The sequence below is a fragment of the Somniosus microcephalus genome, chromosome 5 (genome assembly GCF_052327205.1).
Source record: "Somniosus microcephalus isolate GS21.2 chromosome 5, FLI_Smic_1.0, whole genome shotgun sequence".
Taxonomy (NCBI): Eukaryota; Metazoa; Chordata; class Chondrichthyes; order Squaliformes; family Somniosidae; genus Somniosus; species Somniosus microcephalus.
In genome coordinates this window covers 262546416-262559703 of record NC_140991.1, presented here as the reverse complement: position 1 = coordinate 262559703, position 13288 = coordinate 262546416, and the positions used below count along the sequence as shown (strand labels likewise).

The window sequence follows — 13288 nt, the reverse complement described above, 5'->3', positions numbered from 1 at the left end:
AAGGAGGCGGGTACCCGCCCCGCACTGGGACCCGCCGACCCGAGGCGGATAGGGATTAGTGCCAATTAACTGCCTGTTAACGGGTAGTTAACAGGCAGTTTTTAGCCTAATCCCTATTTTGAAGGTTGTCGTGTGGGATTCCTGACGGCTCCAAACCACGCCAAGTTAGAGAAGTAGGGCCGTCGGGTTGAAGGACTTGGAGGGGTCGAGATGTCGGTGTTCAGGTGAGTGATGGGTGCATGAGTGCAAAGGTAAGTGTGTTTGGTGTGCTTAAAGTGTGTAAAGAAGTGTAAATTACCTGTACTTACCTTTACAGCCTTCCTTCCTCGAGGTTTCGGGAGTCCATCATTCAGCCGGCACAGAAAGCAGAATGGCCGCGAGCTGTCAAAAGTGACAGCCTGCAGCTTTCAGTGCCGGCGAGATTTCTAACTGAGTCTGCGTAGAAGGACTCAGGTTAGAAGTAAGACTGTCAGCGTTTGACAGCTTCAAACAGCTGTGAAACACTGATATTTCATCTGTCAACACGTCTTGACAGATGAAATTTCAGACTGTGACGTCACCTGTTGCCGGGTGGCCCTTAATTGGCCTGCTGAGCCCGCTGGGCGGGCTCAACAAGGTCAACCAAGTGAAAATCGCGTGGATTGGCCGCATCTCGATGGAGGCAGGACTACAACCCGAAAGTTGTAGTCCCGCCTCCTTCCCGACTTCTGAATGAAAATCCAGCCCCTAGTTTCTAGACATCTAGCTTCTGTGAGCAAGGTCGCTTAATTCTTGAGATAATATACAATGTTAGCTTTTAGTTGCGAGCAGACATTACAAAGGAAGATAAGGTGTTTGAGGCAAAGATAGAAATGGCCGACTCCCTATGAAGTTCAGTTTCCCTTATCTCTCAGAAAGCCATCTGCATTAAACACTGCTTCTGTAACACTGATAACAACAAAGACGGAGACCAAGAGTCGAGTAAATATGCTGTGGTCCGCTATTTCTACAGTACTTAGTTAAAAAGGGTTAATATGATGGTCAAGTGTCCCATCATGCTTTGCAGCTACCTAAATACTACATGTACGTTTTTAATACATATATTTCTTAATAAGTGAAGCTAATCATCCTTTACATATGATTTCTAGTACTTATAGCCCTCTCTACAGCTTTGGTTAATATATTTAAAGACTAGAGGATTCAGGCTTTGGTTCATAGGCCTATTTTTGCAATCCAACATCATGAACTATAAATCAACCTAGATATTACTATGGCAACATTAGTGTATGAATACAGCATACTATCCCTCTGTCTGCTATTTTTAACAATAGAAGGATATTGAGTCAGGGTAGGCAGAGACAATTAGAGTGGGAGGAGACTCGTGTGGTGTATAAACACCAGCTTAGACTAGTTGGGCCAAATGGCCTGTTTCCGTGCTGTAGATCTATGTAATGTAAAAGGGCTAAATGGTCAACAGGCTCACACCAGTTCCTTCAACATGTAATTAAGTCTGTGAAGAATGGAAGTGGGAACAAAACTTTGAGGAATACTGGATAATACCCACCATTAAACAGGACAAATTAATGCAATATCACCGTAACACATTTGCAACAATTCCATGATTCAACAGCAACTACAGAACCATGCAAGTGACCTTGAAATATATAAAATACAGTAAAATCTCGTCTTACTGATGATTAATACAACTGGAACAAATGTTATTTATTAATATGTGGCAACCAAGTCAAGTACATCGTCAATTCAAGGTCAGCCTCCTATAGTAGTGCAGACTTCTCTACTTACATGTTCCTCCACATCTTCCCCAAGGATCTTGCTATGCTTCACATAGTCTGCAACAGCACCTGTCAGCAAAACATCGAAAGCTTCCACATATGGTGCCAGATCTTGAAGTACAGAAGAAAAAAAAGACAAATATCAAATTCAACCTTAATTGCTTCCTACTGAAGAAAAATAAAGCCATTTAAAATGTTCAAATTGGACTTGGAGGCTTTGGTGTGGTAGAACTACCAATGGTTTTCACTTTTCCTTTCTACCTTCACCATCTAGGATTTGACTCCCATTTCCTTACTCTTCCTTTATTCTCAGCACTTCCCTCTCATTCCCCTCTCTCAATCCCTTGCTATCAATATTGGTTAGCAACAGATCAAACCTCAATGATACTTAAAGGGTGAGATCACTCCACACAATATTAGAAAACAAATCTGTCCACAGGAAGAGAGTGTATTTTTCCTGAAAATAAGATAAAGCATGAACTTTTTGTGACGTACGATTTGACAGGAAAACTATTATCAAGACGTTGTTTATTTATATAACAGAGAAAGAGAGTGAGCGTGAGAGAGCTTTAATGTAGATAAACATCCCCAGGATACTCGAGAGGTACAATCAAAATAATGGATGCCAAGCCAAATAAGGAGGTATTAGAAGGGATCACCAAAACCTTGGTCAAAAAGATGGGTTTTAAGGAAAGTGGTAAAGGAGGAGACAGAGGTGGAGAGGTAGAAGGGTTTGGGAGGAGGTCCAGAACATGGAGTCTAGGCTGCTGATGGCACAACTGCCAATGGTGGGGCATAGGGAAGAGATTACACAAGAGGCCAAAATCAGAGAAGAGACCAGCTAGGGTTGTAGGTTGTAGGGCAATACTGAGATAGGGAGAGTTAAGGCCATAAATGAGAATTTTAAATGGGAGACATTGGAAGACTGGGAGCCAATCTAAGTCAGTGAGGACAGGGTGATGGCGAGCAGGACAGGATACGGGCAGCAGAGTTTTGGATGAACTGAAGTTCACAGAGCCAAGAGAGCATTGGAATTGTCGAGTCTAGAGGTCACAAAGATAAGGATGAGGGGTTTAATCAGGAAATCGGCTGGGGTATGGGTGGAGGCGGGTGATGTCAGAGGTGGAAATAGGTGGTCTTTGTGATGGAGAGGATATGGTGTTGGAAGCTCAGCTCAAGGTCGAAGAGTACACCAGCGTTGTGAACAATCTGGTTCAACACAAGACAGTGCCGGACTGGAAGAATGGAATTGGTGGCAAGGGTATGGAGTTTGGGGGGGGGGGGGGGGGGGGGGGGAGGGGGCCGGGCACGTTGATGACATCAGTCTTAGCCAATGTTTAGCTGAAGGAAATTGCCAATCATCCCAGACTGGTGGTCAGATAAGCTGTCTAGTAAAACAAAGGCAGTGATGAGTTATGAGAGGTGGTGCAGGGGTAGAGCTGGATGTCGTCAGTGTACATGTGGAAGCTGGCCTAATGTCTGCAGATGATGTCACCAAGAGGTAGCATGGAGATGAGGAAGAGGCGGGCGCCAAGGAAAAATCCTTGGAGGACTCCGGTGTAGGGACGGGAAGAGAAGCCATTGCTGGAGATGCTCTGGCTACAATTGGATAGGTAAGAGTGGAACTAAGCAAAGGCAGTCCCACTGAGCTGGACAAAGGAGGAGAGGCGTTGGAGGAGGATGGTTAAGTCAGTCATGTCAAAAGCTGCGGAGAGGTTGGTTGGGGGGGGAAATAATTCACCAGCGTCAGTCACAAAGGATGTCTCACATACGCACGCACGCGCACACAGTGCAAAAAATTTATCAAAAGCAGACTGTATATAGCAGGATTAACGAAAGATAGTAGATTTAAAGAGAGAGAGAACACAAACTTGCATTGATAAAAGCACCTTTCATATCCACAGGACATTCCAAAGTGCTTCACAGCCAATAAAGTACTTCTCAAGTGTAATCATCACGGTTATGTCGGCAAACAAACACTGCAATATCCCACTAACAACAAGGATCTATTATCTATTTTTTGTGGACTTGGTTGAAGGATAAATTTTGGCCAGCACTATCCAAACAACTCATCATATATATGAAATCCTCTGCCCATTTAATGTATCACTGCTCATAATTGTTCTTCATGCAATGAGTGCCAATTCCTGACAGATAAACATTCTGAAATATTTGATACCAGATGAACATCATAGGTTTAATTAATAGCCAGTTTCATCTGAAAGATGTTCATTAAGTTTCAAAAATATCAATCCAACTAACTTGGTGAAATCATGGAAACCTCAAGCCACCCAATGGTGCTATGAATCCTTCATGGTCACCAGCCCTTCAATAAGCTCAGATCAAACATTAGTTAGATTTAAAGCTTTTTACTTCAATTTAAAAAGCCACAACTCATTTTAATTACTGCACTTGTTAAAAATAAAAACTATTTTTAATTTCCATATTGGTTAAGTAGAGTTCAGTTTAACATTTCAATGAATCACTCTCCTCCATTTCCTCTCCTTTCCCCGCCCACTTTCTGTCATTATTGACCCATGCTGCTAGTGGTGCTTTGAGCCATGATTCCCTTCCAGGTTCGGTTAACCTGAAATGGGCCGACATTATTTTTCCATGGTGTTACACTGAGTACACGAAGCAGTAAAGGGAAACATGAAAAAAATAGAAAATAAAAAGGTAAAGGAGAAAACGAATGAGAAAAGTAGAACAAAAAAGGAAAAAGTGTTGCGTCCGTGTATAATAAGACACAGACTGCGGAGAACGGTACAACAGGTGTTTACTCAACGTGGCTCACAGTCCAAAGATGTGCGGGTTAGGTTGATTGGCCATGATAAAAATTGGCCCTTAGTGTTAGAGGGGATTAAATATGTGGGGTTACGGGGTTATGGGGATAGGGCTTGGGTGGGATGGCCGTCGGTGTACGGACCGGGTGCTAGGGTTTGGATGATCAGCCATGATCTCGTTGAATGTCTGAGCAGGCTCGAAGGGCTGAATGGCCTACTCCTGCTCCTAGTTTCTATGATCTGTACAGATTACTACTCAGTGCTATATACAGGTGTGGTCACTGCCGGTACTGCAGTATACATGAGCTGTAAAACATAGTTCCCCCCTTAAAGGTATATACATTACAATTCCTCCCCTTTTAGATTAACAGTACCATAACACTCATTTAACAATTAAATATCAAACTAATTACAATTAACACTTTTAACATGCAACATTAGCTGAAAATAGTCTATTTATATATTCAGTCTTTGGGGAGGCTTCCTGATCCTTTCTGGATAGCGCCTTTCCCGAGTGTCTTGCTCTTGGTGCGAAGGCGATTCTGGCCCCCTGTCGTCGGTTGGTTCATCAGCTTCCGATGCTACTGTTTCTGGGGTAGATGCGACCTGTCCGTCGGGTTCATCACCAGGTACGTATTGGCGAGGCATGGGGTTGACTTGTTCCTGTGACTCTAGGATCTGGTCAGCATGGCGTCTCACGATGCTCTCCCCAACGTCCACTGTGTACATTAGTGGGCCCTGCCGTGTGCATATCATTCCTGGCTGCCATTTTTCTGTTCGGTAGTCGCGGGCCAAGACTGGTTGCCCTACATTGAAGCTCCTTGTTGGCTTCTCATGGATGTGCTGGAATTGTTTACTCTCAACATCTCTTCGTACGTTTGGTCTGAGCAAATCCAGGCGAGATTTTAACCTTCGGTTAAAGAACATCATGGCTGGGGCCTGGTTGGTGATTGCATGTGTCGCATTCCGGTAGGCGAACAGGAAATTGTCCACCTTGTGCTGCAGCGGAATGCTGTCATTGTACATAGCCTTTATTGCCTTCTTAAAGGTTTGTATGAACCCCTCAGCCAATCAATTTGTGGCTAGATGATACGGGGCGGATGTGTAGTGCCTTACCCCATTCTTTTTCAAGAACCTCCGGAACTCTTCGGACACAAACTGTGGTCCGTTGTCGGAGCAAATCTGTTCTGGCAAGCCATTCCTGGCAAAAATGGTCCGTAGGACTGCAATTGTTTTCTCCGTGGTGGTGGAGGACATTTTGATGACCTCAGGCCATTTCGAGTGCGCATCCACGGCTATTAAAAACATTAAGTCCATTAATGGACCAGCAAAATCAATATGCACCCGGTGCCATGGAGACGAGGGCCACTCCCATGGGTGTAGAGAGGCCTGTGGTGGTGCATTTTGGATTTTCTGGCATCCTGAGCAGCTCTTGGTCAGGTCCTCGATTTGTTTATCGATTCCCGGCCACCACACATAAGCCCTGGCTAGGCTTTTCATTTTTACCCCTCCCAGATGACACTCATGAAGCTCATTGGGCACTCTATCCCTTAACTTGGGTGGAATTACCACTCGGGATCCACACATCAAGGTCCCCCGGCACACTGACAGCTGTTCTCTCCTTGTCGAGAATGCTGGCAACAGTGAGTCGCCATGTGCTGGCCATCCCTTCACCGTCAAATCATATACCCGAGACAGTGTCGGGTCATTTCGGGTTTCCTTTTCGATACAAGCGTTAGTTACCGGTAGGTATTCAACTATAGTCGAATGGAATATTTCGACAGGATCCACTGCTGGTGCTTCCTCCGCAGTAGGCAGTGGCAGGCATGATAGCCCATCAGCATTTCCATGCTGTTTTGTGCCCTTATATTCAATCTCATAGTGGTGCGCCCCTAGAAAAAGTGACCATCTTTGTAGTCGTTGCGCAGTCATCACCGGAACGCCCTTCTTCGGATTAAAAATGGAGACAAGAGGCTGGTGATCAGTCAGCAAGGTGAATTTCTGCCCGTGCAGATAGTGATTGAACTTTTTCACTCCCCACACTGGGCTGAGGGCCTCCCTGTCAATCTGGGCGTAGTTACGCTCGGCTGAGGTTAGTGATCGTGACGCAAAGGCTATTGGCCTCTCTGAGCCGTCCGAGAATTTGTGCGACAGCACCGCTCCAATGCCGTAGGGTGACGCATCACATGCCAACCGAATTGGTAATGCCGGGTTGTAATGGGACAATACCTCTTTCAATGTGATTAGTGTTTTGCTCTTCTGGAAAGCTCGTCTACATTCGTCACTCCACTTCCATGGCACCCCAGTTTGCAGTAGGGTGTTCAGTGGGTGTAGTATTGTAGACAAATTTGGCAAGAACTTATGGTAGTTGTAAAGTCCGCGCCTCAATAATACACGGACTTCGGGAGAACAGTTTAACAGGTACTTTACTGAACAAGAGGCAGCTTGAAACTGAAACTACAGAAGCCTGCTAGGGCCTTTTATACAGGGGTGGTCACTGCCGGTACTGCAGTCTAAGACCAGTTATTCCCTTAAAGGGACATACACAACAATTCCTCCCCTTTTAGATAAACAGTACATAACATTCATTTAACTAAATAATAACTAATTACAATTACAATTTTCTCAGTAATATATACATAAACTGGAATAGTCATTTATAAGTTCAGTCTTTGAGGAGGCTTCCTGATCCGGACTGGATAGCGCCTTTCTCGAGTATCCTGTTCTGGCGGTGGAGTCAATTCTGGCTCATTGTCTTTGGTTGGTTCGTCAGCTTCCAATTCCCCTGCTTCTGAGGTAGACGTAATCTGTACTTCGGGCTCATTACCAGGTGCACATGCTTGTGGTACAGGTTTGGCTTGTTCCTGTGACTCTAGAATCTGGTCAGCATGGCGTCTCACGATGCTCTCTCCAACATCCACTGTGTACATTAGTGGTCCCTGCTGTGTGCATATCGTGCCTGGCTGCCATTTTTCTGTTCAGTAGTCGCGGGCCAAGACTGGTTGCCCTATCTTGAAGCTCCTGGTTGGCTTCTCATTTATGTGCTGGAACTGCTTATCCTCAACATCTCGTCTTATGTTTGGTTTGAGCAAATCCAAGCGACATCTTAGTCTCCGGTTGAAAAACAGTACGGCTGGAGTTTGGTTGGTTACTGCATGTGTCGCATTCCGGTAAGCAAACAGGAAGTTATCCACCTTGTGTTGCAGTGGTATGTCCTCATTATACATTGCCTTTATGGCCTTTTTAAAGGTCTGAACAAACCTCTCAGCCAATCCATTTGTGGCTGGATGATATGGGGCAGATGTGTAATGTTTCACCCCATTATTCTTCAGGAACCTCCGGAAATCCTCAGACACAAACTGTGGGCCATTGTCGGAACAGATCTGTTCTGGCAACCCATTCCTGGCGAAGATGGTCCTTAGGACTGCAATAGTTTTCTCCGTGGTGGTGGAGGACATTTTAATGACCTCTGGCCATTTCGAATGGGCGTCCACAGCGATTAGAAACATTGAGTCCATAAATGGACCAGCGAAATCAATGTGTACCCATTGCCATGGAGATGAGGGCCACTCCCATGGATATAGCGGGGCCTGTGGTGGAGCGTTTTGGACCTTCTGGCATCCTGTGCATCTCTTGGTCATATCCTCGATTTCTTTATCGATTCCCGGCCACCACACAAACGCCCTGGCTAGGCTCTTCATTTTTACCCCTCCCAGATGACCCTCGTGAAGCTCATTGAGTACTCTATCTCTCAACTTGGGTGGAATTACCACTCGGGATCCACACATCAAGGTTCCCCGGCACACTGACAGCTGTTCCCTCCTTGGCAAGAATGCTGGCAACAGTGAGTCGCCATATGCTGGCCATTCCTTCACCATCAAATCATAGACCCGTGTGTATGTCGGGTCATTTCGGGTTTCCTTCTCAATACTTGCGTTTGTAACAGGAAAACATTCGACTATGGTCGCATGGAATATCTCCACCGGGTCCACTGCAGGTGCGTCTTCCGCCGTAGGCAACGGTAGGCGCGACCGCCCATCAGCGTTTCCATGTTGTTTTGTACCTTTGTACTCTATGTCATACTGATGTGCCCCTAGAAAAAGTTACCTTCTTTGCAGCCATTGCGCCGTCATCACCGGAACGCCCTTCTTTGGGTTAAAAATTGAGACCAGGGGTTGATGATCAGTCAGTAGGGTGAATTTCTGCCCGTGCAGATAGTGATTGAACTTCTTCACCCCCCACAACAGGCTGAGGACCTCCCTGTCAATCTGGGCATAGTTACTCTCGGCTGAGGTTAGCGAGCGCGATGCAAAGGCTATTGGCCTCTCTGAACCGTCACGGAATTTGTGTGACAGCACCGCTCCAATGCCGTAAGGTGACGCATCACATGCCAACCGAATCGGTAGTGTTGCGTTGTAGTGGGCCAATACTTCTTTTGAAGTGATTTGGCATTTACATTCCTGAAAGGCACGCTTACACTCATCACTCCATTTCCATGTTACACCAGTTTGAAGGAGGGCGTTCAGTGGGTGCAGAATTGTAGATAAATTCGGCAAGAACTTATGGTAGTAGTTCACCAACCCGAGGAACGATCTCAGTTGCAACACATTTTCTGGTGCTGGAGCCTTGACTGCAGCCTCAATCTTGTCCGGCGACTTATGCAACCCTTCCTCATCAATCATGTGGCCACAATACGAGATTTGTTTCCTGAAGAACTCGCATTTGGGACGGTTGGCTCGTAGCCCATATTCCTGCAATCTCGTGAGCACCTGTTCCAGGTTGGCAAGGTGTTCATTGTCATTTTCGCCCATAACCAGGATGTCGTCCAAATAACACTGGGTTCCCGGGATCCCTTGCAGGACTTGTTCCATTGCCCTCTGCCACATAGCCGGGGCCGATGCTACCCCAAATACCAGTCGATTGTACTGGTAAAGGCCTTTGTGAGTGTTTATCGTGAGTTATTTCCTAGATGCTTCCTCCACCTCCATTTGTAGATACGCTTGAGCCAGGTCAATCTTTGTAAAACGTTTCCCTCCAGATAGTGAGGCGAAAATATCTTCTATCCGCAGAAGCGGATACTGTACTGTGTGCAGGACTGGGTTCACAGTCACCTTGAAGTCCCCACAGATGCGAACCTTCCTTGGCTCCCCAGGCGTGCTGCTCAATGCTTTCTTCATTACAGGAACGATGGGTGTGGCCCACTCGCTCCAGTCCACCTTAGACAACACCCCCGAACGCTCCAGACTCTCCAGTTCAGCTTCCACAGCTGGGCGTATCGCGTATGGCACCGGTCTGGCCTTGAAAAATTTTGGGGTTGCGTTATCCTCAATCTTTATGGTTGCCTTTACTCCTTTTAGAGTCCCAAGTCCTTGTTGGAACACCTCTTCCGCGTCAGATAGAATTTGTGACAGACGTCCAGGTGCGACGTCATCATCTTTTTTGTCAGTCACAGTTAGTGCCAGAATGGAATGCCAATCCAATTGTAGTCTTCGGATCCATTCACGTCCCAATAATGGTGGTCTTCCATCTCATAGTATATACATGTATAGTTTCTGTGTTTCCTTTCCGTTATATTCAACTGGCACCCTTATTTTTCCTCTGGGGTAGACCTTTTGCCCCGTGTATGTCTTCAATACAATGGACGTGTCCTTTAAGGGTATGTGTGAGAATAGCCACTCATAGTCTCGTCGATTCATGACAGTTAGGGCTGATCCTGTGTCCAATTCCATCTTCACTGGGGACCCTGCTATCATGAGGGTGACCCAAATGGTTCGGTGATCTTCTTTTGCGATCATGTTGTGTAACTTTAAACAACTTAGTCGCCTGCTCCCGGAGTCCTTATCACTCTCCTGATCTTCTGAACTACTATCTGTCAGTTTCTTTACTTTCCTGTACTGTTCCTTAGTAGTTCTTGTCGTGTTGGTCTTCTTTCCCGACCTGCAGACTCTTGCTATATGTCCCATTTTCCCGCATTGCCTGCATATTTTGTCTTTAAACCAGCAGTCCTTCTGCTCATGGGTTGTTCTGCCGCAGCGATGGCACTTTTCGGCTCCATACGCCATTTCGTTAGCGCTGTATTCTTGTGGTTTCTGTTGTATTTCCGCAGCTTCCCGTGCTGCTGCTTCATAGGATACTGCCACGCTGAAAGCCTGTTCTAGCGTCAGGTCCTTTTTTGAAAGTAGTCGTTTCTGGGTTCCTTCACTCTGGAGCCCGCAGACAAACTTGTCCCGTAAGGTGTCTGCCAGTCCTGCTCCAACTGGCAGTGCTTCGATAACTTGCGTAGTTCCGTAAGATAGTCAGCATTGCTCTCATCTTTGTGCTGGTTCTTTTATGGAACTTGAATCTTTCTGCTATCAGCAGTGGTGTAGGGCTTAGATATTCCTGTAAGATATGAACAATCTCCTCAAAACTTTTCTCCATTGGTTTAGCTGGGGTAATTAAATTCCGCAATAGGCCGTACGTACTCGCACCCATCAGATTTAATAATATCAACGCCCTCTTTCCATCAGCCACCTCATTTGCCTTGCAGTACACTTCAATTCTTTCCACATACGTGGTCCAATCTTCTACCTCGTTGTCGAAAGCAGTGATACTGCCACTTTTCGGCATCTTGGCCGATTTAAAATGGCACCTCCCGCGCTTTTGCTTCTTCCCCAATGGAATAAAATGGCGCCTTCCGCGCTTTTGCTTCTTCCCCTTACTGCCACGCTGCTCCTAGCGTTCTACGGGGTAATGGCGGCGACCCGCAGCTTCGGCGCGTCTCGCTTTCCTTCCCCCCCGTTTAGTTTCTCTCCGCTGTCCTGTTCTCGAGCACCGACCGTGCCCTGTGCGCTCCACCCTCTCTCTCGTTTTCTTTTCCCGGCGGCGCTGCGCGGCCCGATTTGTAGAGCTGCTCGATCGAGCTTGAGCCCGCCGCAGTCCGGAAGGGTCAGCGCGCCACTTGCTACGAGCACGTTTCGCTGGAACCACAGTCTCTCCCGCAATTCTCCAAACACCGATGGATTCTTTGGGCGGTTGCCCTCGGTCGACGCCCGTTGCTCAGACTACGACCTTCCAGGACCTTCCTTTCAGGCGAGATCCCCGTGAGATGATGCCACACTGCAGGCGAGTTCGAAATTACGCGTCGCCACTGTAAAGTCTGCGCCTCAATAATACGCGGACTTCGGGAGAACGGTTTAACAGATACTTTACTGAACAAGAGGCAGCTTGAAACTGAAACTACAGAAGCCTGCTAGGGCCTTTTATACAGGGGTGGTCACTGCCGGTACTGCAGTCTAAGATCAGTTATTCCCTTAAAGGGACATACACAACAGTAGTAGTTTACCAGCCCGAGGAACGACCTCAGTTGTGACACATTTTCCGGTGCTGGAGCCTTGACTACTGCCTCAATCTTCTCTGGGGACTTATGTAACCCCTCTTTATCGATAACGTGGCCACAATACAAGATCTGTTTTCTAAAAAACTCACATTTGGGGCAGTTAGCATATAGCCCATATTCCTGCAATCTAGTGAGCACCTGCTCCAGGTTGGCAAGGTGATCACTGTCATTTTCGCCCGTGACCAGGATGTCGTCCAAATAACACTGGGTCCCTGGGATCCCTTGCAGGACTTGTTCCATTGCCCTCTGCCAAATAGCCGGAGCTGATGCTACCCCGAATACCAGCCGGTTGTATTGGTAGAGACCTTTATGGGTGTTGATTGTGAGGTATTTTTTTGATGCTTCTTCTACCTCCATTTGCAGGTACGCCTGGGCCAGATCAATCTTAGTGAAGCGTTTCCCTCCAGATAGCGAGGCGAAAATATCTTCAATCCGCAGAAGTGGATATTGTACGGTGTGAAGGACCGGGTTCACTGTTACCTTACAGTCCCCACGGATGTGAACATTCCTTGGTTCCCCAGGCGTGCTGCTCAATGACTTTTTCATCACAGGGACGATGGGTGTAGCCCACTCGCTCCAGTCTACCTTGGACAGTACACCTGAACGTTCCAGACTCTCCAGCTCTGCTTTGACGGCTGGACGGATCGCATAAGGTACCGGTCTGGCCTTAAAAAATTTTGGCCTTGCGTTTTCTTCAATTTTAATTGTCGCTGTCATGCCTTTTAGTGTTCCGAGTCCTTGCTGCAACACTTCTTTCGCGTCAGTTAGGATCTTTGACAGTCGCCCAGGTGTGACGTCGTCATCCTTTTTGTCAGCCACAGTCAGTGCCTGTATGGAATGCCAATCCAGTTGTATTTTCCGGATCCATTCACGTCCCAGTAATGGTGGTCCTCCATCTTGCAATACATACAGGTCTAGTTTTGGTGTTTCCTTACCGTTATATATAACGGTCACCCTTATTTTTCCTTTGGGGTAGACTTTTTGCCCCGTGTACGTCTTCAAAATAATTTTTGTGTCTCTCAAGGGTATGTGTGAGAATAGCCACTAGTAGTCCCTTCGGTTTATGACTGTTAGGGCTGATCTTTTGTCCAATTCCATCTTTACCTGGACTCCTGCTAACTTGAGAGTGACCCAAATGGTTCGGTGATCCTCCGTTGTGATCACATTATGTAGTTTCAGACAACTCAGTTCCCTGCTTTCGGAGTCGTTATCACTCTTTTGTTCGTCTGAACTATTCTCCGTCATCTTATGTACCTTCTTGTACTTTCCTTTGGTAGGTTTCTTATTGCTGGTTTTCTTTCCTGACCTGCAGACTCGTGCTATGTGTCCTACTTTTCCACACTGTCTGCACACTT

The 13288-nt window shown here is 46.5% G+C and overlaps 1 protein-coding gene across 5 annotated transcripts in view; it reads right to left on the bottom strand.

Moving 5' to 3' along the window:
• cap2 (cyclase associated actin cytoskeleton regulatory protein 2) overlaps window positions 1–13288 on the bottom strand; it is a 295674-nt gene that overhangs the window by 216244 nt on the left and 66142 nt on the right. For all 5 annotated transcript variants that reach the window (XM_085988892.1, XM_085988893.1, XM_085988894.1 and 2 more), the window contains one exon: window positions 1783–1883. In XM_085988892.1, the coding sequence (XP_085845018.1) occupies window positions 1783–1883 (101 nt within the window). The remainder of the gene's footprint in view (window positions 1–1782; window positions 1884–13288) is intronic.